Source organism: Sinohyriopsis cumingii, chromosome 2 (assembly GCF_028554795.1).
Source record: "Sinohyriopsis cumingii isolate HCF-2022 chromosome 2, ASM2855479v2, whole genome shotgun sequence".
NCBI classification, from domain to species: Eukaryota; Metazoa; Mollusca; class Bivalvia; order Unionida; family Unionidae; genus Sinohyriopsis; species Sinohyriopsis cumingii.
In genome coordinates, this window is record NC_142962.1 from 63,702,390 (window position 1) to 63,729,901 (window position 27,512).

Sequence of the window (27,512 nt, forward strand, 5' to 3'; positions counted from 1 at the left end):
AGCATTACTACCTTCAATGGAGAAACCATTGGCCCAATCACAGCTTGTCTTTGGCAGAACTGTATCAGTTAGGACTGGCACAACCAGTAGACAAGAACCAAAACTCTCCATGCATACACTGATATTCACACTGACAAAGAATTTCCTCCCTCCTTGAAAATCTAGAATCTTGTAGCTAAAGAAGAAAAAATGAAGTCTCATTAATGAATTATATGAAGATAATTTCAAATAAATTGTTAAATCTGCATGATAGTTCGATCTTTTATTTTAACATGTGTAATAAATATAAACAGAGATGAACTAAGCTTGATAAAAATCCACAAAAAGAAAGTTTCACCCAAAATGTTTGTGTATTTTGGGACACAGCAACATAACGAATACTAAACTGTGCCAAATTTAAGCTGATCTGAGCAGGTCTAATAGTGGAAATTGAACCTGCATTGTTCTGGTTATGAGTTCAATGGGTTAACCACTGAGTCACTATGGGTCATGTCACTCAATATCAACACAAATTAAATAAAATATTAAGATTGTTCATGTCTTCAAATTTTGGTGACTGGTTTACTTTGGGTATCTATATCAAATTAATTCATGCTACAGCGTGATTACCAATGTCACTGTTTTGTAATAATTCCTTGAATTTCAAACTGCTCTGATGAGAACATGAATTTTAAGTTGAGTTAATCAACATCATTCCATATGCAATTACTTTTTCCTTAATGTAATTTTGTAAACTCTGTTTCATGAAACAAGGACAAGATGATAATAATTTCTGTAAAACACAACAATGCATAAAAAATTTAATATATGATTGAAATTATTAATAGATTTGAATCACTTTGTTTCTTCTGTATATATATAAAAATTGTCATGTATAAGTTACATCAGAGATACATATCTGATCGAAATCAAAATAATGATAAAAAGGACATGGATAGCACAAAGTTTCAGCACCTGCTTTGCCCCAAACAGTGTCAGATTAAGTCCCTGCATTAGTATTTTCAAGTTAAGCTGGTTGCCAATCTGTGAATGGGGGTTTGCTTTAACATGATAAGTTTGCTTTTCAAGCTTATCACTCTCTTGTTTCCCTGGCCATCAATATTATTGAAGTATTTATGTTGATATAATTTTAAATTGATGCAACCTATATAAAGTTCAACTTACATATTAATTTAAAATTTCCCCTTTTATAGCATTTTCTAAAAGAATTTAAGTATTCAAAAATAGTGTTTACATACTTTAATCTGATGACTCCATCAAGGTAAAAATTGCTCCAAGTACCTACAAAACAAGATCAGTATGTGCATTTAAGAACAGAAAGTGAAGAAATAAATTAGATTAAAATTATGAACAATCACTGAAAATGCAAATTTTGACTTAATAGCTCTAATATATTGTATCCTTCATTTGAAATAATAAATTGAAACACAATATTCCATCAACAAAATATATTAATATTTGAATTTGTAAAAAGGAACTATTGTCCTGCTTTATTTATGATACAAATAAATGATCCCTTGATTTATATCAAGTCAAGGATTCAATGAGTAAAGTGCATGGCATTTGAAACCTATTATAACTCCAATTTTACTTACATATTTGTTTACTTTAGGTAAAGGAAAGAACATTAATTCCTTTTTTCTAGTAGAACATAAGGCACAGAAATATATTTGAATTCTCTAATACTTTTTTGGCAGATTAACCTTAGTTTGAAATCAAGTAATTTCTGTTCATAAAGCAACATTCTGCCTAATTTCCTGCTTTACCTTGTATCAAATCAATGACAGCATTAAAGATGAAATTTTAAAAAAATCTTGTTCTCAAATAATACTTTTTGTTTTGCATTGGTCGACAAATTATTTACTAACATCTGTAATCATTATCTGACTTTAAAAACATGGCCACTTCTAAACAAAATGAAAAGATTCATAAATATTATTATTTAGTTCTGAAATCTATTGTTAAAAAATTGACTTTTTATTTATGTTCAAGATAATTACCTTTACCGGAAATGTCCAATTACAATCAATGAGTAAAATATGTTTGCACTGAACTTTTCTATGGCAGCCATGTGTGTGTATGCATGAGTGTGTATTACTGCAGGAATTCTGGACCTGGTACTTACTGAATATACACGAAACAAAATATTTGTATTGGAGTAGAAAGGCTAACAAAGTAACATATATCAATCATCCTTGCTGATACTAATCACTGCTTTCTATGCCAATATTATGATTAAAGCTACCAGCTCCAGTACAAAGGAAACCTTGAAAGAAGCTGATAGCAAGGAAAACATCTATATTTACCAGTAGTTACAGTATATCAATTAGATATTAGTTCACAAATTTTGTTAGAAACCCAATCAAAATAATGAATCTCACCAAACTTATAGTTGATGAGGGATATATTAGTCTTAAGCCTCTCTATTCCGACCATCAGTGTGTAACTACAGGGGTCCAGTACCAAGTACACGTTGAAAGAGGATGCAATAAGGTCCACATCCACACAACAATCCACTCCTGTACAATAGCTGGGAAGGTTACATGCCAAGCTACTGGGTAGGTGGGGTAAATCAACCATGAAGGGGCAGGCTGCAAAGAAAATCATGAGAAAAATCTTGATTAACTAGATTATGTAGAAGGCATGATTTATTATCATACTGTGTCCTTCTGCACTCAAGGGTTATTTGTACCCTTACCCAATATGAACGTGTTATATAATATAATGCTACAATTTGCAGTTACTGTGAGTCAACACTGAAAGATTATATACATTTAACCTAAAAGAAAAATACAGTATGTGGAAAGAGTATGCTGCTGTTTTCTCAAGTTTAATTAATACAATCTCATGGTTTTTCATACCATAATTTTTGGGTGAAAAGACCAACAATTAAACAGATTGTCAAAGAAGATTAAATCATAGTATTGTAACAAGATAACCGGGTGGGATATTTCGGATTAACAACAGAACACGTAATGACGACACATATATATGATTTAATGTGGCGATTTATATGAATAGTGGATTATGAAGATGTGTGCGTATTTATAATCCAAATATTGGATCTATTTAACATAAAAAACGCACAGTTTCAAAGATGGAAAAAATATACAAATAAATTTAGTTCAGTAACCCTAAAATATAGGATAAATGATTTCACAAATGATTCAATAATGGAAAGATGAATATAGTTCACTCAAATAGTAAACAATGTAAGCCAAATGATTCAATAATGGAAAGATGAATATAGTTCACTCAAATAGTAAACAATGTAAGTGTTTACACATAGTAAAAAAATGTATTCGCTCAGGTAGCGAAAATATGTCACTAAACAAGAACGGATATACAATCTATCCTTCCAGTCCTGAATAACACACTGGGTCTTACTAACCCAAAATTAGCATACAGCTAAAAATACATGTGTGGAGATGCACTCCATCACCCGTGCACCATATCCGCTCCACAGCTCCTCCAAATCAATTTCACAACCAATATAGACTCTGGACCCTCGGAATACTATGATCACTTGAAATATTAGACCCTCCGGACACTTGAAATATTAGACCCTCCGGACCCCTTGGTCCTTTGACGGCTCTACAGCTGGGTCACCTTAGTCACTCTGGACCCTCCGGACGCTAGACATTAGACGCTCTGGCACCTTAAACGCTCCGGACACACGGACATTTCTACCCTCGGACAACACCGGACACCCCGGATATTCCTACCATCAAAAACTCAGTCACTCAGCCCTACAGCTGGAGTTGTGCGAATCCATTAAGCAGGCCGCTTGCTGCCAAAACCATTAGTATTGTAAAGGTCCTTTACATGTAGTAATGTATTTATACCTTTAGAATTTTCGTTATTCCTTACACTGGACAACAAATTTTTACAAAAGTCATGTTACTGAAATAAAATTAGTCAATTCTTATCAATTTTTATGTGCTGAACACGAATATGACAGTCAAATTGCAAAATTGGCTCTAGTTTTTTTGTAATCTGCAAGAAATTAATGTTTACATAACGAAATGCATTCCAATAGTAAAAGGTCAACTGTAATAGCCTACCTATAAAAAATCAAGTCATTGACTACATCTTAGATTTCTTCGCCTGTCTCTTGTACAGCTGTTCGGGAGCATCTCTGAGGAGTGTCCAGCAGTAGTCAGCCAGCATTGTAGTGGACCATTTTCCCTGGTATCTTTGTTCCATTGTTGCGATATCTTGATGAAAACGTTCGCCGTGTTCATCACTAACAATACCACAGTTGCTAGGAAAGAAATCCAAATGGGAATGAAGGAAGTGAATCTTTAGAGACATATTGCAGCCAAGTTTCTTATACTTCATCAACATGTCTTCTACTAGTTCCTTATAGTTTTCTGCCCTAACATTTCCGAGGAAGTTTGTAGAAACTAGGCGAAAAGCATTCCATGCTTGTTTCGCGTCACCTTCCAGCAAGTTGTTGAACCGGTCATCTTTGAAAAGCTCTCGAATCTGAGGACCCACAAAAACTCCCTCTTTAATCTTTGCTTCGCTGAGTCGAGGGAATTTTTCATGCAGGTATCGGAATGCTGGCAAAGTCCGGTCAATGGCTTTCACGAAGTTCTTCATCAAACCTAGTTTGATGTGAAGGGGTGGTAGCAAGATTTTCTGAGCCTCAACCAGAGCTGGGTGTTGGATATTCTTCTCTCCAATGGCTACATTCTTCCTGTGAGTCCATTCCTTCCTCATGTAGTGCATTTCCCTTGCTCGGCTATCCCACTCGCATAAGAAACACATGTATTTTGTATATCCTTGCTGCAGTCCCATTAAAAGGGCAACTACCTTCAAATCACCACAGAGGTGCCAGCTGTACTTGTTATACTCAATGGAATTCAGTAGCTGCCTTAAGTTATCGTATGTCTCTTTCATGTGGACAGCATACGCTACTGGAATAGATGGAAGAATGTTTCCATTGTGCAAAAGCACAGCCTTGAGACTCAGTTTCGAAGAGTCCACAAATAGTCTCCATTCTTGTGGGTCATGAGTGATTTTTAAAGCATTCATGAGGCCCTCAATATCGGAACAGAATATCAGATTACTTTCCTTTCTGAAGAAAGGCTCCAATTGCTGGTGGCGCTTTCGATATGCAGTAATTGTGACATCTTCTTCTAGAAGATTCCATTGTTGGAGTCTTGATCCTAGCAATTCTGCCTTGTTCTTTGATAAGTCCAAATCACGAATCAGGTCATTTAGTTCTTCCTGTGTTATTCTGTGTGGGGTTGATGATGCACCACAGTGAAAATCTGGATCACTGCATGCTGATGGACCAGGAGAAGAACAGGTCGACTCACCTTTGTCTTCGTCAGATGAATCAAGAGAATATTCTGCTGGAGGTTCTGGAATAGGAAGTCCCTCACCATGTGGAACTGGTCTCAATGCAGACGGAATGTTTGGGTAGACTATTCTCGACTTCTTTCGCTTCGTTATTCCGCCGGAAAGAGGAGGAACCAAGCAGAAGTAACAGTCATTTAGGTGGTTGCATGGCTCTCTCCACACCATTGGGACTGCAAACGGCATTGATGACCTTTTGCAATTCAACCACTGTGAAAGCTGTGTAGCACAGCATATATGCGGAGCCCAAGGCTTGTCTTGGTCACCAACCTTGCATCCGAAGTAAAGATGATATGCCTTCTTCACTTGAGAATTGATACTTTTCTTCTGGTTGGCAAATGTCACTTCCCCACAAATATAGCAAAAATTGTCCGCGGTATTAACACACTTTCGAGGCATTACTGTTCTTTATTGTACGTAAATGGATAAAATAATAAGTTTTATGTAACAGTAGCTTGAACTGTCTCGCACAACGTCTAAAATATTTTAAATGCTGAACCTATCTGATTGGACTTTATGTAGTACACTGCTTACGTCAGCTTCAGCAGCCGCCTGGCATTAGTATAATAGGCCTACACATGTATAGTACACTGCTGACGTCAACTTACTTCAGCAGCCGCATGGCATTAGTATTGCATTGCATCAGAAAATGCTGCAATCAACTGTGGATGATGTGAGCATGATGGTATTATGCAATGTTACATCATTATTCCGGATGTTGCTGCAGTCCTACTGGAGAAATTTACACAGTGAAACATAGAAAATGAGGTATATGAATATCTTCAAAACGAGAGCCAATACAAATTTTTCACGGTTATATTCGTGTTCGGCACACCAAAATACTACAGATTAGGGCCTTTTCAAGTCAGTAATGATTTCACTGTTGACCAGTGTTATCAAAGGCACCTTGCACGTGTGGCACAGGACGAATCGTACTCACGATTTCGAAATACATAGACCATATTATAATCACCCTCGGGTATCGTTGTACAGAGAAAAGAAACGAAACCCGAGTACATGTATTTAATTAACAACATTTACACCATTCCGTGACAAGTATACTATTTGTTCCTTCCTCCTGGTTTTATTAGAAATGTGATGGTTCATGCAATAAAAGTTGAGAATAAAACAAATTTATTCATGTTTTGTTTAAATAACATCAAAATGAGACATTTGGGCATTGTGGTGTTGGTCAAAATGAAACATTGTGTTTAAGCTGTTAATTCATTAGCCAGGATTCCTTCCTTCACCAGATTGTATAGATTTAGGTTAGCTTTAACAACCATGGCTTGAAAATGTGTAATAAATGCAGTAGGTTAAAGGGTTAAGTAACTGTGTTGGTCCAAAGATAATTAATGACAACATCTGCTCTTTGTGATGGATTACAATTGATGTAGATGACACATATACATTAATTTTGAATATTTATTCTCATCGAGAATGATAATGGTTAAAAATCATATTACCTTGTTATAAAGTCATTTAGATCTCACAAATACTGTTTTTCCATATCAATGTGTTTTATGTACCTCAACATTCAAATTTACACATTTGCTTTGAATACCATATAAACAGGAATACGTTTAGTTGATATAAAGTTTTATTTGCACTAAAACTCTCCAAATTCATGAAAGTAAGCAAATTTAAAACAAGTTTGATTGTCACATGCAAAACATATAAAACATTTTCTCATTGAATCATTGAAATTGATATTTTAATTAAATGGACCATGCTTTAAAAATCATCATTTCATGTTGTTTTTTTTAAGTTGATATTTGTAATTTGTCTACATGTCTACATGTCAAACATAATGTCTCTGTCATGTTGTGTGAGAAAATTTGCTAACAAATGTTTTAACATGTCTTCTGATAGAAATAATAATTCAATGTACTTTGGGTAAAGTCAATAAGTGTTATATAATATTACAACTTTAGACCAATTCTGAAACAAAGAAACTACCTTAGCCATTGTGTCAAGTCAAATTCGCAGTTACTTCAAAGAGAACCTTGCCACAGTGGTGAGGAACTCTGTTTTGCAATCAGCAGTGATATCACCAGTTGGCTAAGGCTTAAGAGGCTGGAAACCCGACATTATAATGTATCAGTGCCCTGACAGTTTTCAAAGAGACTACCGGTATCCAATCAGAACAAAGATAGTCAAATTTTGAGCAGGTTTCTCACACAACCAGATATTATTCTGTTACATTCATTGGGAAAGAATCAGTGCATATTTGGACTTGGAAAGAGTTGAGAGACACTGGACTGCACTCCAAGAACAAAATAGGCACTCATAAAAAAGCGTGAAAGAGTTCAAGGAACTTTGGATGACATTTGGAACAAAGGCTTCTGAGGTAAAATATCTTTGCCCAGATCTGTCTCACTTTCCTAACTAGTTGTTGTAAGATTTATACGTTATTATGTGCATTTAATTTAGTAGAAATTTAATCTTCTGTGTATAGGTGAATTATCAACATGCCATAATGCAGCATATAGCAAATTAGTAGTATTCAATATTAATGTATGTATTTGTTAGGATAAAAATCAAAGTGGATGATGTAATCTGCTACGATGTTGCATCGTGGTACAGAACTGAATTTAATAGTGAGTAGTGTTAGGACTTGTACTTGTCATATTTGAATATATAGGGTGGATTATGCAGAGTTAGATATTATTGGCCTTGTGCATGTATAATTAGGCATTTTATATTTGTATGTGTCTTTTATAAATTGTTACATAGGAAATGCATAGGAATATTGTTGATGATAGTTTACTATATAGAGAATTAGGGATATGTATGTATGTATCAGATGTCATGATATTATTGTTGTTGTTATAGCCTTTATTATAGAACAATTGTGCGTGGAATATTTAAATGTGAGTTGACTTAATGATTTAATTGCCATTATGCTGAAGTTGTATACATTAGGGAAGATGTAAATGCAGAAAGACAACTTGACATGGAGTCACATGAAATTAAGAGTATCTGGGTCGAAATTTCTCAAAATAATGCAAAATCATTCCTAGTTGGTTTCATTTATAGGCCACCTTCCTCCAAAAGCAAATTGGAATGATAACTTTTTTAAACAAATGGAAAATGTTCTTGCAGAGGAGAAAGAAACATTTATACTCGGAGATATAAATAAGGACCTTCTCAATACTCAAATAAGGAACAACTGGATGGAATTTATTGAGTCATTAGGCCTAGACCAGCTGGTAAATGAGCCCAAAAGGGTAACAGAAATATCAAGCACTCTTATTGATCACATTTATACCAATCTACCAGACAATGTGGCTTGTGTTGATGTACTAAATGTTGGTCTTAGTGACCACTGTCCTGCTTTTTTGACAAGAGAGGTTAAATGCAAGAGAAATAACAAAAATACATGCAAAACTATCACTTAAAGATTGTTCAAAATATTTAATGAAGAACAATTTCTCAATGACCTATATAAAGTTCCATGGAATATGATCCAAAATTTGGATGACATAGATGAAGCTCTGAGGGTGTGAACTGACTTATTTATGGATGTAGTCTCTAAGCATGCACCACTGAAAGTTCAACCTAATTGGCTTACTACTGAAATCCTAGATGTTTTGAAAACACAAGACCAATTCAAGGCTATTGGAAACCATGCACAATATAAAGTATGGAGAAATAAAATAGCAAGTATGATTACAAAAGCTACAAAAATCTTATCATCAATCACCATTGCATAAAAAAAAAAAGAGCAACACAAACTCCATTTGGAAAGTCTTCAATGAACTCAATGGAGGAACACACAAAGATCAGACAAATACAATTAATTCACTCACTTTTGGTAAATGACACCATAGTCACTGATGACACTGACATTGCAAATGTTTTCAATGATTTTTTTCACCAACATTACCACAAAGTTAAAAGAACCAGTGATAAAAAACAACTTTAATGAACTGAAAAGGTTCTGCAGAAGCAAAATCTCTAAGGAGTAATGTTTCTCTATCCCACCAGTATAAAAAAACTTTACTAAAAAATGTCTCTGTGAACTTGATACCAAGAAAGCTTTAGGACTTTGTTCACGACTCATTAAATCTTCTGCCTCTGCTATTTTTGATAGCATAACATTCATAATCAATTTAAGTATTGTAACCTCATCTGTTCCCAAAATAGAGAAAACTGCAGAAGTAACTCCTACTCACAAATCTGGTTCTATGGATGCTGATAACTACCAGTCAATCTCAATACTACCAAATTTGTCAAAATTGATTGAAAACATGTCTATGACTCATTTGTGTCATGTTTAACCAAACACTTGCTGTTACACCCTAATCAATCAGGCATTAGAAACATTCATGTGAGACTGCCTTGATCTCCCTAACTGATAAATGGCTTCAAGCACTTGACCAAGGTAGAATAATAGGAACTGTATTTGTAGATTTCAGGAAAGCTTTTGACATGGTGGATCACGAAATCCTTTTGAAGAAACTGAAAATCTACCAATGTGATGAAAGCACATTTAGATGGTTTACTTCATACTTAAGTGAGAGAACACAACATATTTATATAAATAATGTTCTGTCTGAACCTGGAACAATTAGATACGGAGTACCACAAGGCTCAATTCTAGGTCCATTACTATTTATTTTATTTATCAATGACCTACCACTTTTACTAAGGGACTCAATATCATCTATAGATCTCTGTGCAGATGACATAACATTGTCAGACATTCAAAACACAAAGCATGAACTCAACATTTCTTTACAGAATGCCCTAAATGAACTGGACAACTGGTGCATGTGCAATGGCATTGTGGTAAATACTGATAAACTAAAATATTACTTATCTCAACACAGGAAAAAAGAACAAATCTTGATAGTGATGAACTATGTCTGACATGGAAGGATAAAAATTTGCAAATGGTCTGTCATGATAGACTACTTGGCATTTTGGTAGATAATAACCTATCATGGGCTGAACATATCAAACATATTAGTAAAAAGGGCAATCAAGTTTATGGGTTCTCAGTAGGATAAGATATTTTCTCCCTAAAAGGCACAGAAAACTATTTTATAACAGTTACATACAACCCTATTTAGACTATTGTAATACAGTAAAGGGTAATTCAAATGATAAAAACATAGCAAAGCTGGCACATCTTCATAAAAGAGCATTTGGGCTAATATCAACCCAGAAAGAAAGCAAGGAAAATTTAGTTGGTAAGTTAAAAATATTACCTATTAAAAACTGAATCCATTTGAGAAAAGCCAACTTAATGTACAGGATATCCAATAATAGTGCTCATGAATATTTACAATTGCTATTCCAGTAAAAGCTATCTGGCAATACTCCCAACCTATGATCAATGTCTACCAAACATACTAAAATTCTCAAACCAAAAAAGGAATTATAAAAAAAAGTTTCCAATGCTCTGGAACTTTGCTCTGGAATAGTATTCCGGTTGAGATTAGAAATGCCCATTCTATTTCCTTCTTCCAAACCCAATATATCCAGTGACTTCAGATATGCAGCTAAAATAAATAAATTCCTTTGTATGAGGGCCTCAAGTAGATTAGTTCTTAGTTAATTGTGTTACCCTCTTTAAATAAAGTCATTATTATTATTAAGGGATGTGAGTAGGTGTTAATTCTCCTGTGTTTGAACAAGGAGACAAAATTGTATGTCCCTTCTAATCCACAGGAAGCATTCCAGGTGGGATAGGACACAACCCAAACATTAGAGAGAGGAGAAGACAAGGTGGGTCAGGAAAATGGAAACAAGGGTACCAGAAGTAACAACAAAGGAACACAAGGCGGAAGTTACAGATGAGAAACATAGAAGGGACATGGGAAGGAAACACTCTCACCTTTAATTTGCGTGATGAAATAAGTGATTGCATTGAAAAATTGTCCTGTAATTGTTGAATACCATGATATAGTTTATTAAATTGTTATACCTTTCACCTTATTTTTATATTTTATACACCTTGATGATTTGACTTTGCTGACTGAGGGTTCAGGGTTATTTAACCTTTTAATTGTCTGTCCTTCTCCTGGGTTAGTAATAATTCCATAGAGGGCACTTGACAGACTGCATATTTATGTCAATACGTCATAGTAGTTTTTGTTTATTGCCATTTTTCAGTGCTATACAAGGTGGCCATTAAACCTGGTTGAGGAAGAACACAGGTTAAACCCCTGTTAAGAACTATTGACCAACAGGAAACTACTGGCAGCTTTTTCACATATCCACATTAGCCGATACTGAGACTTGAACCCACATGGAAGGACATGAGATGACAGTGATCATGAAAGGTGCGTGCTTTAGACTACTTGGCTACCCAGGGCCCCAATATATCTTGCATAACATCCACATACATTTTTATTTAACTTTAAAGAGTTCATGGCTTTTCAATATTTTATAATACCAGAAAAATGTTTAGTGAAAGGTACATTGCTGATTCTGCTAGGCTTGTGTTTAGCTTGAAATACACTTATTTTATTAAAAGTAAAGTCCTTTGTTTCTTTAACATCCTAAACAAAGCAAGATTTGGCTAAAATTTTAATTGTGATCAGAATTATTAATTTGCTTCACAATAGCTTTAACATAATCCTAAATACAAATATAAATACAAATTTTTTACATTTCAATTAAAGTTATTTTTATAATTAAACTATAATTAAATTCCGTCAGTGTCACATCTACAACACAATAACCACTTAAAAAACAAAAGAACCATGAATAGCACATTAAATGTACAAGCCACCTTATGCTTTATATTTGTCCATGTAGATAACTTAAATTTCTCTACAGAAAACATTTTTCTTCTTTCAGTTATAGTAAATTTTACCTATGACCATCATGCCCATGACAGTGTTGTATAGTCTTCTGTGTAAATCACTTTAATTTCTCTAGAGAAAATATTTTTCTTCTTTCAGTTATAGTGAACTTGGCATGTAACTTTTTGACCCCAAATTTATATGCATCTTCCTTACTGCTCAAGCAAGCCATCCACAAAAAGTCTGGTGCAGGTTTGTAATGTTGTGCTAAATTTATTGTTTGCAAATCATTTTTATTATTTCAATCAGTGATTTGACCAATGACCTTTTGTCTCCAAAATCAAAAGACTTTTTCTCTGTCTAAAGTGTAAGCCACCAACAAAATTTGGTAACAGAGGTGTATGATATTGTCAGCATAACAGTTTACCACAGTATATTTTCCTGGTTTTATGTCTCACAGTACATTTTCTCTAGAGTACAATTGTAAAATTTATGAGTTATTTTTCAATTTGAGAAAAATATCTAAGACATTTTCCAAAACCAGAGCACAAAGATTACAAATAGAACAAAAGTTAGAATTTTGTTATACCTAATTTAGAAAAAAAAATCAAATAGCATTTAATGATTAAATATCTTACCATTTTTCCACCCATATATTGCAGGGGTATATTGAAGACTGTTAGTTTGACAGTTAGTGTCCTTCATATAGGCTGCGATTCCCAGGTCTTCCAGAAGCTGATATGAGAAGGTCAAACTGAGCTGACTATTGCTGGGCACTCCCCTTGAAGACTGCCAATCACTGAGAGAAAAGTCTGCAAGCAAATTGTACCATTCATTCCAAACTGTATTAAGCCATCTTTGGGAAATTAAAAGTTACAAGTTCCTTACAATCATGACACAGTGTTACATCTAGCTTTATAAAATTTTGTTTATGTACCCCATACCAAATGAAAAACAGAGGGTCAGTCAAGTGAGGTAGAGAATCAGTGTTCTTTATTAAAATTTACTGCAGATTAAGGCATTATTGAGAAAGAAACAAATCATTAGGCTGCTACACATATCATTCCAAAGACATTCCTTGTGCACGAAGTTTATCATCCTAACAACTTCTAAGCTAAATTAAAGAACACCAACTGACATTCTTAATGTGACTTCTGTTTTCATTATGATATCAATGTAATTGAATAATCAGTACTCTGACCCAAAATACTATTTAAAGAAAAGAAAATCTTTCAAACACATTTGAACATCAGGATTCATAATTAACAGTATTTCCAACCAAAAACACAAATACCAGTACTAGTATTTAAAGTCTGTGTTAAATGCATAATACATGTATTGATGGAAATGGTTTATTCTCCATAATATTTCAGCCCAACAAATCATTATTGCAGGCATTGATCAAGAATGTAAAACTAAAATTACTCTGTGAAAAAACTAAAATTACTCAGTGAATGTCTAATTCATCATTTTCTGCATCATTTTATCAAAAGTGCCTTAAGTCTCAGTCTAAAAATGCTTGCAGTTTGATAGAACAGCAGAAATGACTAACAAACAATCAATCAAAATCACCATTTTATCTTAAATGGGCCTTCTTGGCATATACATGTCACAAAAATAAAATACATTACCTTACCATATACCTTAGCAGCAGGGAGGGTGAACAGACCACTTTTTAGACAAGTCCATTCACAAAAATAAAGCTTTCTATGAAAATGAAAAATACAAGGTCAATAATGCCAAACTGCAGCCTCTAACTGACCAAGATGTCTCTAATTGGGTTACTTTATTTTTTACACTTGTGTTTTTGTGGGGTTTTATACCCAATGGACATTCATTGTTATTACCCTCCCTGCTGCTTTAGTGTGCGCATAATTACCTCTTACAATGGCAATAATTTTGTCAGTAAATTTATTAATCAACTCAATTTTTTCTTTTGTTTTGGTTCTGATACACAATCCTTTATATCACCTATTTCAGCATGAGCTTGGTCAATACCTTTAAGTATTTCTCGCATTGGTTGAACAGCAGTTATTTCACCTGGAAGTTCTCATATAATTATTTTTTTTAGTTCTTTCTGATATTTTTCCAGTTGCGTTAGTGGTTTGCTCCAATGTGGGAAGAATACCTTTGGTAGCCTTCATAACTGGTTCAAATAACTGTTCTACATCCTCTGTAAATTCCACCTCAGACTCTTGATGCTCTTGTAGATATTGCTTGACAGAATCACGGATGAGGAGATATTTCTTAATTGACTCTAGTCACTCTCGAGTTAATCTAGCTGTGTGAGATTCCATTATTGCAATAATAATGATTAAACTACACACACACTAAAGCAGCAGGGAGGGTGATGACCAACAATGAGTGTCCGATGGGTAAACAAACACACAAAAACACAAGCGTAAAAAATAAAGTAACCCAATTAGAGAAATCTCTGTCAGTTAGAGGCTTTGGTTTAGCATTATTGACCTTATATTTTTAATTTTTGTAGGAAGCTTTATTTTCATGAATGGACTTGTCTAAAAAGTGGTCTGTTCACCCTCCCTGCTGCTACCTTTCAAAATGTGAAAGGTAATAGGTTTAGCCCATCACTTATTTGGAAATGGGCCAGAAATCTGATATGGGCTGGCATAAAAGTGTTGTAACACTTCTTCACTTTTTTCTTTTTCTTTTGCTCATCCACAACAAATTCAGTCAATTGTTTTGGAATTACCTGACTCAAAAAATCAAAAAGTGCATTAAGTTTTGCTTGTTTCTCCAGTCACATGGCATGTCTGGGCACAGGGCATGCAAAGGTAAGACAGTTCATTGGAACTTAGCATCCAGCAATCAACTGGTATGCATGGGTTATTTACATAAATTTGCAAACAATACTTCATTTTTTTCTGCCACTTTGAGCGGAAAATAACTATCAACATTTTGCTGCATATTTTCAAATTAATATTGCAAAAACTGCACAAGTGTGCATCCTATATGCACTCCTTGCTTTTTACTGATTTTCTTAGTATTTGATTTCTAAAATTAAGAAGAAATGTTGAAAAGATTGCCCTTCAAATGGTACTGATAATTCTGGTCTTTTCAAGTGATAAGAAATATTTCATACTTACATAGACAATATATGAAGGAACATTTAAGTGATCTAAGTCTCATAGGGGACGTCCATTAATTATGTCAACAATTTTTAGGCAATTTTTTACCACCCCTCCCCCCTTGTCAACAACTGTCAAACTTTCAGTGACCCCCGTAATAAAATTTTACCCCCCCTACAAACTAACAATATTTTATACGGCTGGCTTTTATGCAAAAAATAGAATCATGGAAATTAAAAGGTCTACAAATAAATTTTAATACCTTTTTTTTACTTGTTTAACAGATTTCAAATTGACTATAACACTTTGAAATCATGAAAAAATCGAGAGTTTATATTCTAGTTTCTATCATCTTCCCTTGGGGAAGCCAAATGTTCCTCAATTGTTATAATGGGCATAGTGGCTGATTCATTAATTTCTTGTGGAACCAAAACACCAGACAAGTCAACATCATCTTCATCTAACCATTCTGTGCTTAACATCTCTCCATGAGCAATAATTGCCATCAGCTCTCTCTGTCTTTTGGCAGCCACTCGTATTGGCTGAATTCTTTGCAGTTGAGGAGCATGTGGTAATTGCCTAGGCCCAAGATCGCATTGTCGGTGCTGTTGAACATGATTCTTCAACATAACTTGTGAAGTAACACAGAGGTGACAGATTTTGCAAGTAAAAACAAAATATGATGATGCAAGACTGACTTCCTTGGCAAGAGCTCCACCGGTTTAGGATTAAACTGGTGGGCTGTTGATGGGCGAGTGAGTGTGTGCCATACCAACGCACCGACTAAATTCCTATTTTTTGATTTATTAAACTTATTGTAAAAAATAACATTGTTGACATCAATTTATCTTGAACTCCCTCCTCCCCCATGTCAACAATTGTCAAACTTCTTCAAAACCTCTCCCCCCATTTTGTTGACACAATTAATGGACGACCCCATAGCTACATAGATGCACAATCTTGAGGTTAAATAAACATAATAGCATCCTTCACATCTACAAAACTACAGAGTACACTACTTAGTATCATAGCCAACATTACTTATTACAATGAAATAAAAGTACCAACTGAATACATTTACTCACTGTTCTGGAAGAAACCAGAGTCAAAAGTACAGGGAAGTTTTGCCAGTTGAGTGTTCTTAAAGATTGTTGTGCTGATGTCACATTGTCCTCTTGCCTCAAAGCACACCCCAATATCCATGTTTACCAGATAAGATCTTGCATAAGGAAGATCAAATATGGTGAAGCTGAAATTTGAAATGTATTGTTTTGAAACTTATAAGATAATCTGTTTTATTTTGTATGACAATAGAGCAAAACTGTAAAAACTCAGTGTTGTTCTAATAAAGACTACCTGACCAAACAGTAAAACTTCAAAAACTCAGAGTGTTGCAGGTTTGATGCTTAGGTACATTATTTAAGCATTGTATTAATACAACCATAAATGACCCTATTGTTTACATTTCTGTGCAGGTTTGAATGCTACAAGTGGTCCACATTAGTATTCATGAACTTCTAAAAATAGTTGATTGTTAAAATTAAAAGTGGCTTCAGCAGTCACATGCAGAACCTTTGTTTTGACAGTGATAATTTACTATGATCATTAATCATTAGGAATTTAACTGAAAAATGAATATGCAAAAAGTGTTTTCATTTTATTTATCAATTTATATATATGTTACTTTTTTTTAAAATATACTTTGTGGTTGCATTGTAATGTACCATATTATGATTATAAAGTGAAGAAACAAAGTTTTTTCTATTTTTGTTTTTACACCTCTGCATTACTATCCAGGATCTTTTGTTACTGTGAGAATTTCTAGGTTGGTACTATCATTTTATAACAGGTCAACAAATTTGGTCCAAAGACAATTATTTACATGTTTGATTAATTGGTTTAGCTACAAAAGGTGGCACTTTTGGAATTCAGTGTATGTAAAAAGGAATTTGGAATGACAGCTTTTTGAAACAAATGGAAAATGATCTTGCAGAGGAGAAAGAAACATATACTTGGCAATATAAATAAGGACCTTCTCAATACTCAAATAAGGAACAACTGGATGGAATGTATTGAATCATTAGACCTAGTCCAGCTGGTAAATGAGCCCAAAAGGGTAACAGAAAAATCAAGCACTCTTATTGATCACATTTATACCAACCTACCACACAATGTGGCTTGTGTTAATGTACCGAATGTTGGTCGTAGTGACCACTATCCTGCTTTTTTTACAAAAAAGGTTAAATGCAAGAGAAATAAAAAAAAATACACACAAAACTATCACTTACAGATCGTTCAAAATATTTAATGAAGAACAATTTCTCAATGACCTATATAAAGTTCCATGGAATATGATCCAAAATTTGGATGACATAGATGAAGCTCTGAGGGTGTGAACTGACTTATTTATGGATGTAGTCTCTAAGCATGCACCACTGAAAGTTCAACCTAATTGGCTTACTACTGAAATCCTAGATGCTATGAAAGCAAGAGATGATTCAAGGCTATGGGAAACCATGCACAATATAAAGTATGGAGAAATAAAATAACAAGCATGATTAAAATAGCTTAAAAAAATCTTATCATCAATCATCATTGCATGAAAACAAAAAGAGCAACACAAACTCCATTTGGAAAATCTTCAATGAACTCACTGGAGGAATGCACAAAGATCAGACAAATACAATTAATTCACTCACTTTTGGTAAATGACACCATAGTCACTGATGACACTGACATTGCAAATGTTTTCAATGATTTTTTTTCACCAACATTACCACAAAGTTAAAAGAACCAGTGATAGAAAACAGCTTTAATGAAATGAAAAGGTTCTGCAGCAGCAAATCTCTAAGGAGGTATGTTTCTCTATCCCACCAGCATAAAACTCAGTGAACTTGATACCAAGAAAGCTACAGGACTTGATCAGATTTGTTCATGACTCATTAAATCTTCTGCCTCTGCTATTTTTGATAGCATAACATTCACAATCAATTTAAGTATTGTAACCTCATCTGTCCCCAAAATATGGAAAACTGCAAAAGTAACTTCTATTCACAAATCTGGTTCTATAGATGATGCTGATACCTACCAGTTAATCTCAATACTAACTACCAAACTTGTCAAAATTGATTGAAATCATGTCTAAGGCTCATTCATGTCATATTTAACCAAACACATGCTGTTACACCCTAATCAATCAGGCATTAGACAGAAACATTCACGTGAGACTGCCTTGATCTCCCTAACTGATAAATGACTTCAAGCACTTGACCAAGGTAGAATAATAGGATCTGTATTTGTAGATTTCAGGAAAGCTTTTGACATGGTGGATCATGAAATCCTTTTGAAGAAACTGAAAATCTACCAATGTGATGAAAGCACAGTTAGATGGTTAACTTGATACTTAAGTGAGAGAACACAACATGTTTATATAAATAATGTTCTGTTTGAACCTGGAACAATTAGATATGGAGCACCACAAGGCTCAGTTCTAGGTCCATTACTATTTTATTTTTTTATTAATGACCTACCACTTTTACTAAGGGACTCAATATCATCTATAGATCTCTATGCAGATGACACAACATTGTCAGACATCCAAAACACAAAGCATGAACTCAACATTTCTTTACAGAATGCCCTAAATGAACTGGACAAATGGTGCATGTGCAATGGCATTGTGGTAAATACTGATAAACTAAAATATTACTTATCTCAACACAGGAAAAAAGAACAAATCTTGATAGTGATGAACTATGTCTGACATGGAAGGATAAAAATTTGCAAATGGTCTGTCATGATAGACTACTTGGCGTTTTGGTAGATAATAACCTATCATGGACTGAACATATCAAATATATCAGTAAAGAAGTAAATTCAAGTTTATGGAATTTTACTCTGGAATAGTATTCCAGTTTCGATTAGAAATGCCCACTCTATTTCCTTCTTTGAAACCCAACATATCCAGTGGCTTCAGAGATGCAGCTAAATTAATAAATTCCTTTGTATGAGGGCCTCAAGGTAGATTTATTTTTTAGCTAATTGTGTTACCCTCTTTAAATAAAGTCATTATTATTATTATTATTATTATTATCATTATTATAATAGCACTGCCATAATCAGTTCCAGATCATGCTTTCAACTTTATCATTTAACTTTAGTCATCACCATCATTACCATTGTTTAAACATCTCATATTTCTCCGAATTATTTTTACTTTCTAGATAATAATTCATAGGAGAATGGCTAAATTATTTATTTCTACAATTTTCTTCAATGAGAAAATGAGTCTCTGATTTTATCAATTCAACCATAAAACACACCACACTAGAGGTCAAGACTGCAATCTGTAACAGGTAATTAAGATGACAAGAGGAACAAATTTAACTTTCCTATTACAAAATAAATTGCATTCAGAAATAATTGATTTCATCTGACAATATTAGTCATTGCTAGCATATGTATGTATGTATGTATGTATGTATGTATGTATGTATGTATGTACGTATGTATGTATAGTTAAAAGTATGTCAGTACAATACTGGCTATATAGTACCAATAAGGTAAACTTCTAGAAATGTAATGATTGAGAACTGTAAAAGTAAAAGTTAGGAAAATAAAACCTTTCAAATAAACATACTCATCAAAAACTACAATGTAAAAGGTAATATACCTAAAATTGTGCTAAAGGTTTATAAAATAAAACATGAAGGAAAAACTACAGATATCCTCAAAATATACTATCAGTCAGACTGTACTGAATAGGGCCCAGTTTCTACCCCAAAAAATAAATATTGATTATTTCATGACTCTTTGTCTCAATTTATTATTTAAGTTACACATCAAACATTTCTACATTCATTGTGTTTATTGATTTCCTATTTCATAAAACAATTACCTTTGCACATGGGGCTGGTGTTGGAAATTGCAAAAGGAATATGATCATTGTGCTCATATTAGTTCTGCAATTTCCAACACCAGCCCAATGAAGAAATTTAAACAGACTGTGTAGTTCTTATGAACAAACAATGTCCAAAATATGGTCATGGAGCAAGGCTGTGGTTGTACCTAAAACTTACTAATCAAAAGTTTTATTGATTACACAGTGTTGGCATTTTGTTGCTGTTGCACTGCTTTTATTTCAGACTCCAATGTTCATGAAGAAATACAACTGCTACTTCTACATCATACTCTGTTCCTACTAGTATTAGATTCTTAAAAATTCAGAAGAAGCAACAAATCAGAGTTTTTAAACAATTATATTCATTTTGCTTTTTGTATCTTTCTTTATCCATTTTAAATTACAGCTTATCTTGTGCACATGGCTCAATATTTGGAGAGGTGCCAGCAGGATTTTGGGAAAAAACATAAATCAAGACTGAATGGCAACTATATTAAGGAACATTTTGTTGTTAAACATGCCTGTACATTGCCAGTTTACACAGAAAGGATGACATAAATAATAGGAAGAAAATCAGATGTACTGTTGCTTGAAAATAAAGTATAACAAAATGATTTAACTTTTCATATTCAATTTTGCCATGACACAACAAATAAATGTGAGGGAAATAAACAATATAAGGTAGTTCATTTCTTTACACATGCACACACAAATTGATCCTGAAATAAAACTACCTATTATCTACATAGTAAGTTCGAAGCCAAGGTACATTTAGAAGTACTGGATTCAGTTGATCTTTATTCCAACTGTAACAATACTGACTTTCAAAAAGTGGGGTCTGAACTGAACTGTAGTAACATGGAGTACACAACAAAAGGAACATCTTCCAAAGTACTATAAAACATATGGTAATGGTTCCAATTGAAATGTCAATACCTCATTTTCCACAGAAAACAATCAAAAATATTTTAAAATAAAGGAACAAATATTAATATAGGAACAAACATTACAATGGTCAGTAAAAAAAAAGGATTGATGAGCAGCAACACATCAACCAGCAGCAAGATTCAACATGGCAAAATGTGGTTCCTTTGTTCTATGGATATTCAGTTTTACTCATTATTGGAGGTGTATTCAATATTCAAATTTCAAGCAATAGTCATCCTTTCTCTCTCTCTAACATTCAGATTCAATGATCGTTAGTGATATTTTTTTTAAAGCAAATTTAACAATAAGATATGAACATTTGGATTCAAAATGGAGAATCATTGTTGTCATGTTCAATTACATTCAGCCCAATGGCAGGTTTAGTGAACAAGAAACTTTCAAAATTCTATGAACCATACTATCAGACTCCTAATTATTACCTTTTGGCAAAATATTCTACTGATGTCTTGTGTAACAGTTTCAGTCTCAATTACAATTCCTGGTAATAACAGTGCCAACACTCCACTATCTTGACTATAGTTACAAAGGAAGCTAATAATCAATCTCTTACCTGTCATTCCTAAATGAATCAGAAAGGAGTATATATTCAAAACATACTAATCTGGAACTTACTTAATCAACCTAGTAAGTTGGTCATTTTGCTTAAAATGGAAGATTTTATCAAGTTTGTGCACCTAACTCATGACAATTTACTTGAGGGCAGCAATTTGCCAGGATTTTTAAAGTCATGTAGACACTAACTGTGCAACCCTAAATAAACAAACAAGAAATACTGATGGAGATTATTACATAATATTCTAATAAAATTCAAACTCTATAATAGTTTCTAATGTTAAATGTATATCTGAATGAAATGCCAAACTGAAGGAAGTGATCATAAGCTTAATGGTATCATCTTAAAATTACATATTCATCAAACAATCAAGAGTCCAACAAAGTTACTGTGACCCTTTACAACTCCACAGACACTATATTTATTCAGGGACCCAATGATAAAGACTGGACTAACACTGAATTTTAGATCCTTGCTCAAGAAATTTATTTTAAAACCAGTGATAAAACTGGTGATAGTAACCATGACAGCAAACAAAGTATATTTCTGGCAGGAAATGCTACAAACAAGTCTTACACATCATCAAATGATGATATATATTTTCAGTTCACTGAAGATCCAATAAATCTTTCCCCCAATGGGAATTCAGATATGTAAGTTAGTGGTCTTGCACCAAATCAATTATGGAAACTATTCAGAAATCTCAGCCAGGCAGTACATTATTTCCAGGCAACCTTTATGGGAAGCCATTGCTGCCAAATAAATGAAATTTAAATAAATAACTTGCAAGTAAATGAAGAAAAATTGAAATAAAACAAGCATAATTGTAAAATAAACATGTTGAAATTCAGACAATAAGATCCATTCTCAAATAAAACAAACATTATATGGACAAAACAGATAAATGTCAAATGAAACAAATAACATATCAAATTTCAATGAAACAAGCAAAGACTAAATCAAATAAAAGTATTTAAAACAACAAGATAAATACTCAAATAAAACAAATGTTGTTGTTGGATTTAACACCATTTTTCAGCACAAAATAGGCTATACATGGTGGCTATTATAACTAGTGGAGGAAGAACCCTGGAAAACCCCAGGAAGAACGACTGACCCATGAGAAGCTACTGGCAAGCTTTCTCACATACCCAGGTTAGCCAAGCCTGAGACTGGAACCCATGCAGATGGGAGGTGATATGGCAGTGATCCAGAATGGTAAGCACTTTAGACCACTCGCCACTCAGGGCCCCCATAAAACAGATGAGACACAACTGAAACAGGCAACTATCAAAAGAAATAAAGTGCAAATGAAACAAGCAAATGTCATATGAAACAAACCAAATTTAAATGAAAAATCAAATCTATTGGGATAAGATAATGTAAAATGAAACAAAGATACTACAGAAAATGTGAAGAAAAACACATACAACACCCATGTGCAAACACTATTGACATATGAACAAAACACAGTAGTCAAATTATCAACTTTGTGAAAAGAACTGAGATCTTTATTTTATGTTGCTTTATACCAGAAAAGTAATTAAAATACACAAATAGTTTATGGATAGGCAGTATCAATAAAAAAACACCTGGAAAAGATGGAGAAAATCTGTTTATTTTCTTTATATTTTCTCAAAACACCATTTTCATAGCAAGCTGCAAGTGAATATAAAACATCAGAAATAAAATGAAACTGGCTCTTACTTGTAATATACATCATATAAAGGTAATCTGAGATGTGTGTGAAAATGGCTCTCTTTTAGCATAGTCTTTTATTACTAGAACTGCACTCCCTCAAAAGTCCAACATTTTCTCTGGTGGTACATCATCATAAAGTTTTTTATTTGAGATCAGATACTAAAAAATTCTGTCTCACAAAGGGAAAAGTCTGAACAAGACTCTGAAATATGAAACAAAGGCCATGCTATCATACTTAGAGATCTATAGTGATAGTGATGTTTCCTCTCACTTTATGTTTGTACTCAGTCAGATAAATATTGCTTACACCAGTGGTCCAGCCCCTAGGTCATGACCCAAATCAGGGACACAAGAACATTCTGGAAGGTCACCAAGACCTTTTGTGAAGGTGGCAAAACTTATCAAATTGTGGAAACATGATCATTAGGTTCAGAAAACTATATTTTAGTCTCATGGTCAAAAAAAGTTTGAGAATCACTGGTTCACACAATCAATCTTAAGAAATCATTTGAACAATAACATAGCACCCCCAAAAATGTAGACCACAATGACAAATCGAGGAGTAGTATTGTTAAACTTACTTGACTCTGATGATTCCCATCAACCAAGCAAAATCCTCTGTACCTGAAAATGAATAAAGACTCTACAAAAACTTTAGGCAGATTGTTATGAGAAAATGCAAAACACTGGGAAGAGGAAGTTTAACAAGACAAAGTTACTCATTAATTATGTTAAAACATAAATCCCATGTTCCTTAGCAACTGAAAAGTCTCATCATGTAAGTTATGACCAGTTAAACTTCCCAATTGTACCCAAAACATTTTAAAAATAGGGCTTCAAAAAGTTATATCTGAATACATCACTTCTTAGCAAAATATCATTCTTGGACTAATTTTATTAACCATCCACAATCAAGCTAATAATTCTTCTTTGTAGTTGGTCTTCAACATAGTGTGTACAGTTTTTGTTCAGTCCAGGGCAAACGATATCCCAATGTTGCTTGCACAATCAACTGGCATTTATGCTTCTGAGTGAAACAAAACCATCATTGAAATTAGTTTATCACAAATTAATTTATTTAATTATCTAATTAAACAATTAAAAATCACAAAAGTTAATCCTACTGGGAAAAGGTTGTTGCAGCTATTGGGTGCTACTGCTAAAGAAAATAAAAAATTATAATTTAAAAGCCACCTTCATGCACACATGACTTGGTCATGTTGTCAGTAAATTGTCACATCATCAATCAACTGGTAGTTGAAAATTAATCTTTTTTTTAAAACAATAAACTCTATTTTTTATGTCTATTACTATTATGTGACCTGGTTTTATCGATTAATTTACATCACAGGGTGTGACTTTAAAAATCACTTATCCTTCCTGCACCCTAGAGGGTGTAGAGGATACATATGCTGTATTTATAGGTTTCTGCATCTGTATGAGAGACTATGAACGAGTTTTTTGGATGGAAATACTGCATGCGCTTGGGAGTGCAGTATATCCATCTGACAAAATGAGTTCATATTTTCCCATATAAATGCAGTAAACTTTTTATTATATGCTCATTTTCTTATTCTACCAAAGGCTTAATTATATAAAACAAAAATACACTATAAGAAACAATGTAACTGAATGTATGCCATATTCCAAACTAAATACACAACCACAGATTTCTCATTACACAACAACAACATTATTAATGCTCACATAACTCATCCCACATAAATTTGAACTTAGTCACACACTATACAAAACTTTCGAGAGAAAATGGTGTGTCTAGTTAAAATTTAAATTTGGAGTCCTATTTTAAATGAATGTGCATTGCAACAACATTGCCAGTTGATCTGGAATGAATAGAGTTTGTTTTTTTTTTTGATTCTATAAAATTTTGTGATTATGGACTGGATTTATATGTAACAATTCCACATGAAATATATCAGATTGAAGAAGCGAGGGAGAAGCATGCTGACATCTGCAAATGTGTTTCTGTTTCTGTCACTGAATGTTTGAAATCATAATGTGGGGAAAATATGAAGTCTTTCAATTGCAATTATCAAAAAGACACTTTGGATTTTAATGCTTATTTCATTTTGAGTGCAGTAAGGAGGATGTAATTGCACTTGGAATATATTTGAAATTATAGTACAATTTTTTCAAAATGTGTAATCAAGATTGAGAACCTATGACATGGCTCATGTAATTGAGATTTGCAGAACTAAGAATTTAGTACATTTTGAGAAAATTCAGGATGTAAAACTGTCAGTATATGTTTTTGCCATTCTTATTACCAGCTAAAGAAGACAAGTTTATGCCTTGTCACTTGCATGTTATTTGTAAGGCCCTGTCAAGACGTAAAGCACCTACTATGTGAGTGTACATGATTTGTTTACAAATCAAAAGTGCTGGCATCTGCATCCATTGTTTGTTTACAATAGAAAGTAGTTCCTTTATGCATGTGAATGCAATATGAAGGTGTGTAATATCATAAAATACTGAATGATTCTGACAATGTAAAGTTAACAGAGAAAAAAATAAGCATATAATAATTTCTTATACTGACTGACTGATCTCTGTACTGCATTAAATGGGTACATTACATATCATGATGGTTCTATATGGGTCATAACCATCATGTTACTGTGGAGTTTCCCTGTATAAAACCGATAATTTTTCCATGCTGGTACATTTTTTTGGGTGCAACTCTGACCATGTAAACTTAGCAAACCCACTTTAAATTACATTATACTCTAATAACTCTTTTACTGTGGTCATCATAAAATAACCTTTCAAAACTTCCCAAATAAATGCACTTACCCCACTTGTAATCAAAGAGAGTTTTCTCAAAGGTTAGTTTCTCTATTCCTGCCCTCAGCTTGTACTGGCAGGCATCTATCTCCAAGAAGGCATGGACTGATCGCTGGAGGATTGGTACATCTACACAGCAGTGGACACCAGTACATATGTCTGACAAGTAACATGTGACTGATCCAGGCAGAGTGGGAAGCTGGACACTCAAGGGACAGCCAGACACTATCAAAATAAGTGCTAGAAGTAACATGTGACTGATCCAGACAGAGTGGGAAGCTGGACACTCAAGGGACAGCCAGACACTAACAAAATAAGTATTAGAAGTAACATGTGACAGATCCATACAGAGTGGGAATCTGGACCCTCAGGGGAGAGCCAGACACTATCAAAATATGTATTAGAAGTAACATGTGATAGATCCAGACAGAGTGGGAAGCTGGACACTCAAGGGACATCTAGTCATTATCAAAATAAGCATTAGAAGTAACATGTGACTGATCCAGACCAAGTGAGAAGCTGGACACTGAAGGGACAGCCAAACACTATCAAAATAAGTATTAGAAGTAACATGTGACTGATGCAGATAGAGTGGGAAGATGGACCCTCAAGGGACAGCCAGACACTATCAAAATAAGTATTAGAAGTAATATGTGACTGATCCAGACAGAGTGGAAATCTGGACACTCAAGGGACAGCCAGACACTAACAAAATAAGTATTAAAAGTAACATGTGACTGATTCAGACAGAGTGAGAAGCTGGACACTCAAGGGACAACCAGACACTATCAAAATAAGTATTAAAAGTAACATGTGGCTGATCCAGACAGAGTGAGAAGCTGGACACTCAAGGGACAGACAGACACTATCAAAATAAGTATGAAAAGTAACATGTGACTGATCCAGACAGAGTGAGAAGCTGGACACTTAAGGGACATCTAGTCACTATCAAAACAAGTATTAAAAGTAACATGTGACTGATCCAGACAGAGTGAGAAGTTGGACCCTCAAGGGACAGCCAGACACTATCAAAATAAGTATTAGAAGTAACATGTGACAGATCCAGACAGAGTGGGAAGCTGGACACTCAAGGGACAGCCAGACACTAACAAAATAAGTATTAGAAGTAACATGTGACAGATCCAGACATAGTGGGAAGCTGGACACTCAAGGGACATCTAGTCACTATCAGAAAAAGTATAAGTAATGTACCTGATCCAGAGTGGGAAGCTGGACACTCAAGGGACACCTAGTCACTATCAAAATAAGTATTAGAAGTATCATGCAACTGATCCAGGCAGAGTGAGAAGCTGGACACTCAAGGGACAGCCAGACACTAACAAAATAATTATTAAAAGTAACATGTGACAGATCCATACAGAGTGAGAAGC

The 27,512-nt window shown here is 33.9% G+C and overlaps 3 protein-coding genes across 3 annotated transcripts in view; all 3 read right to left on the reverse strand.

Annotated features, from left to right (window-relative positions):
• Positions 1–145, reverse strand: part of LOC149805047 (uncharacterized) — a 357,351-nt gene extending 357,206 nt beyond the window's left edge. Inside the window, exon 1 of the mRNA XM_089946893.1 lies at positions 12–145. Within this exon, the coding sequence (XP_089803019.1) occupies positions 12–111 (100 nt within the window). The 5' untranslated portion in view covers positions 112–145. The remainder of the gene's footprint in view (positions 1–11) is intronic.
• A 16-nt stretch (positions 146–161) lies between these two features.
• LOC149805048 (uncharacterized) lies at positions 162–24,535 on the reverse strand. Its single transcript, XM_089933427.1, has 6 exons — positions 24,511–24,535; positions 23,898–23,940; positions 16,300–16,463; positions 12,764–12,937; positions 2,382–2,591; positions 162–175 (listed from the first exon to the last, which is right to left on the reverse strand). The coding sequence occupies exons 1-6, from the start codon at positions 24,533–24,535 to the stop codon at positions 162–164; spliced, it is 630 nt and encodes a 209-aa protein (XP_089789553.1).
• Positions 24,536–24,683: 148 nt separating this feature from the next.
• LOC149805049 (uncharacterized) overlaps positions 24,684–27,512 on the reverse strand; it is a 142,077-nt gene continuing 139,248 nt past the window's right edge. The window contains exons 31-32 of the mRNA XM_089933439.1: positions 26,131–26,346; positions 24,684–24,703 (exon numbers count right to left, since the gene is read on the reverse strand). Of these exons, the coding sequence (XP_089789565.1) occupies positions 24,684–24,703; positions 26,131–26,346 (236 nt within the window). The remainder of the gene's footprint in view (positions 24,704–26,130; positions 26,347–27,512) is intronic.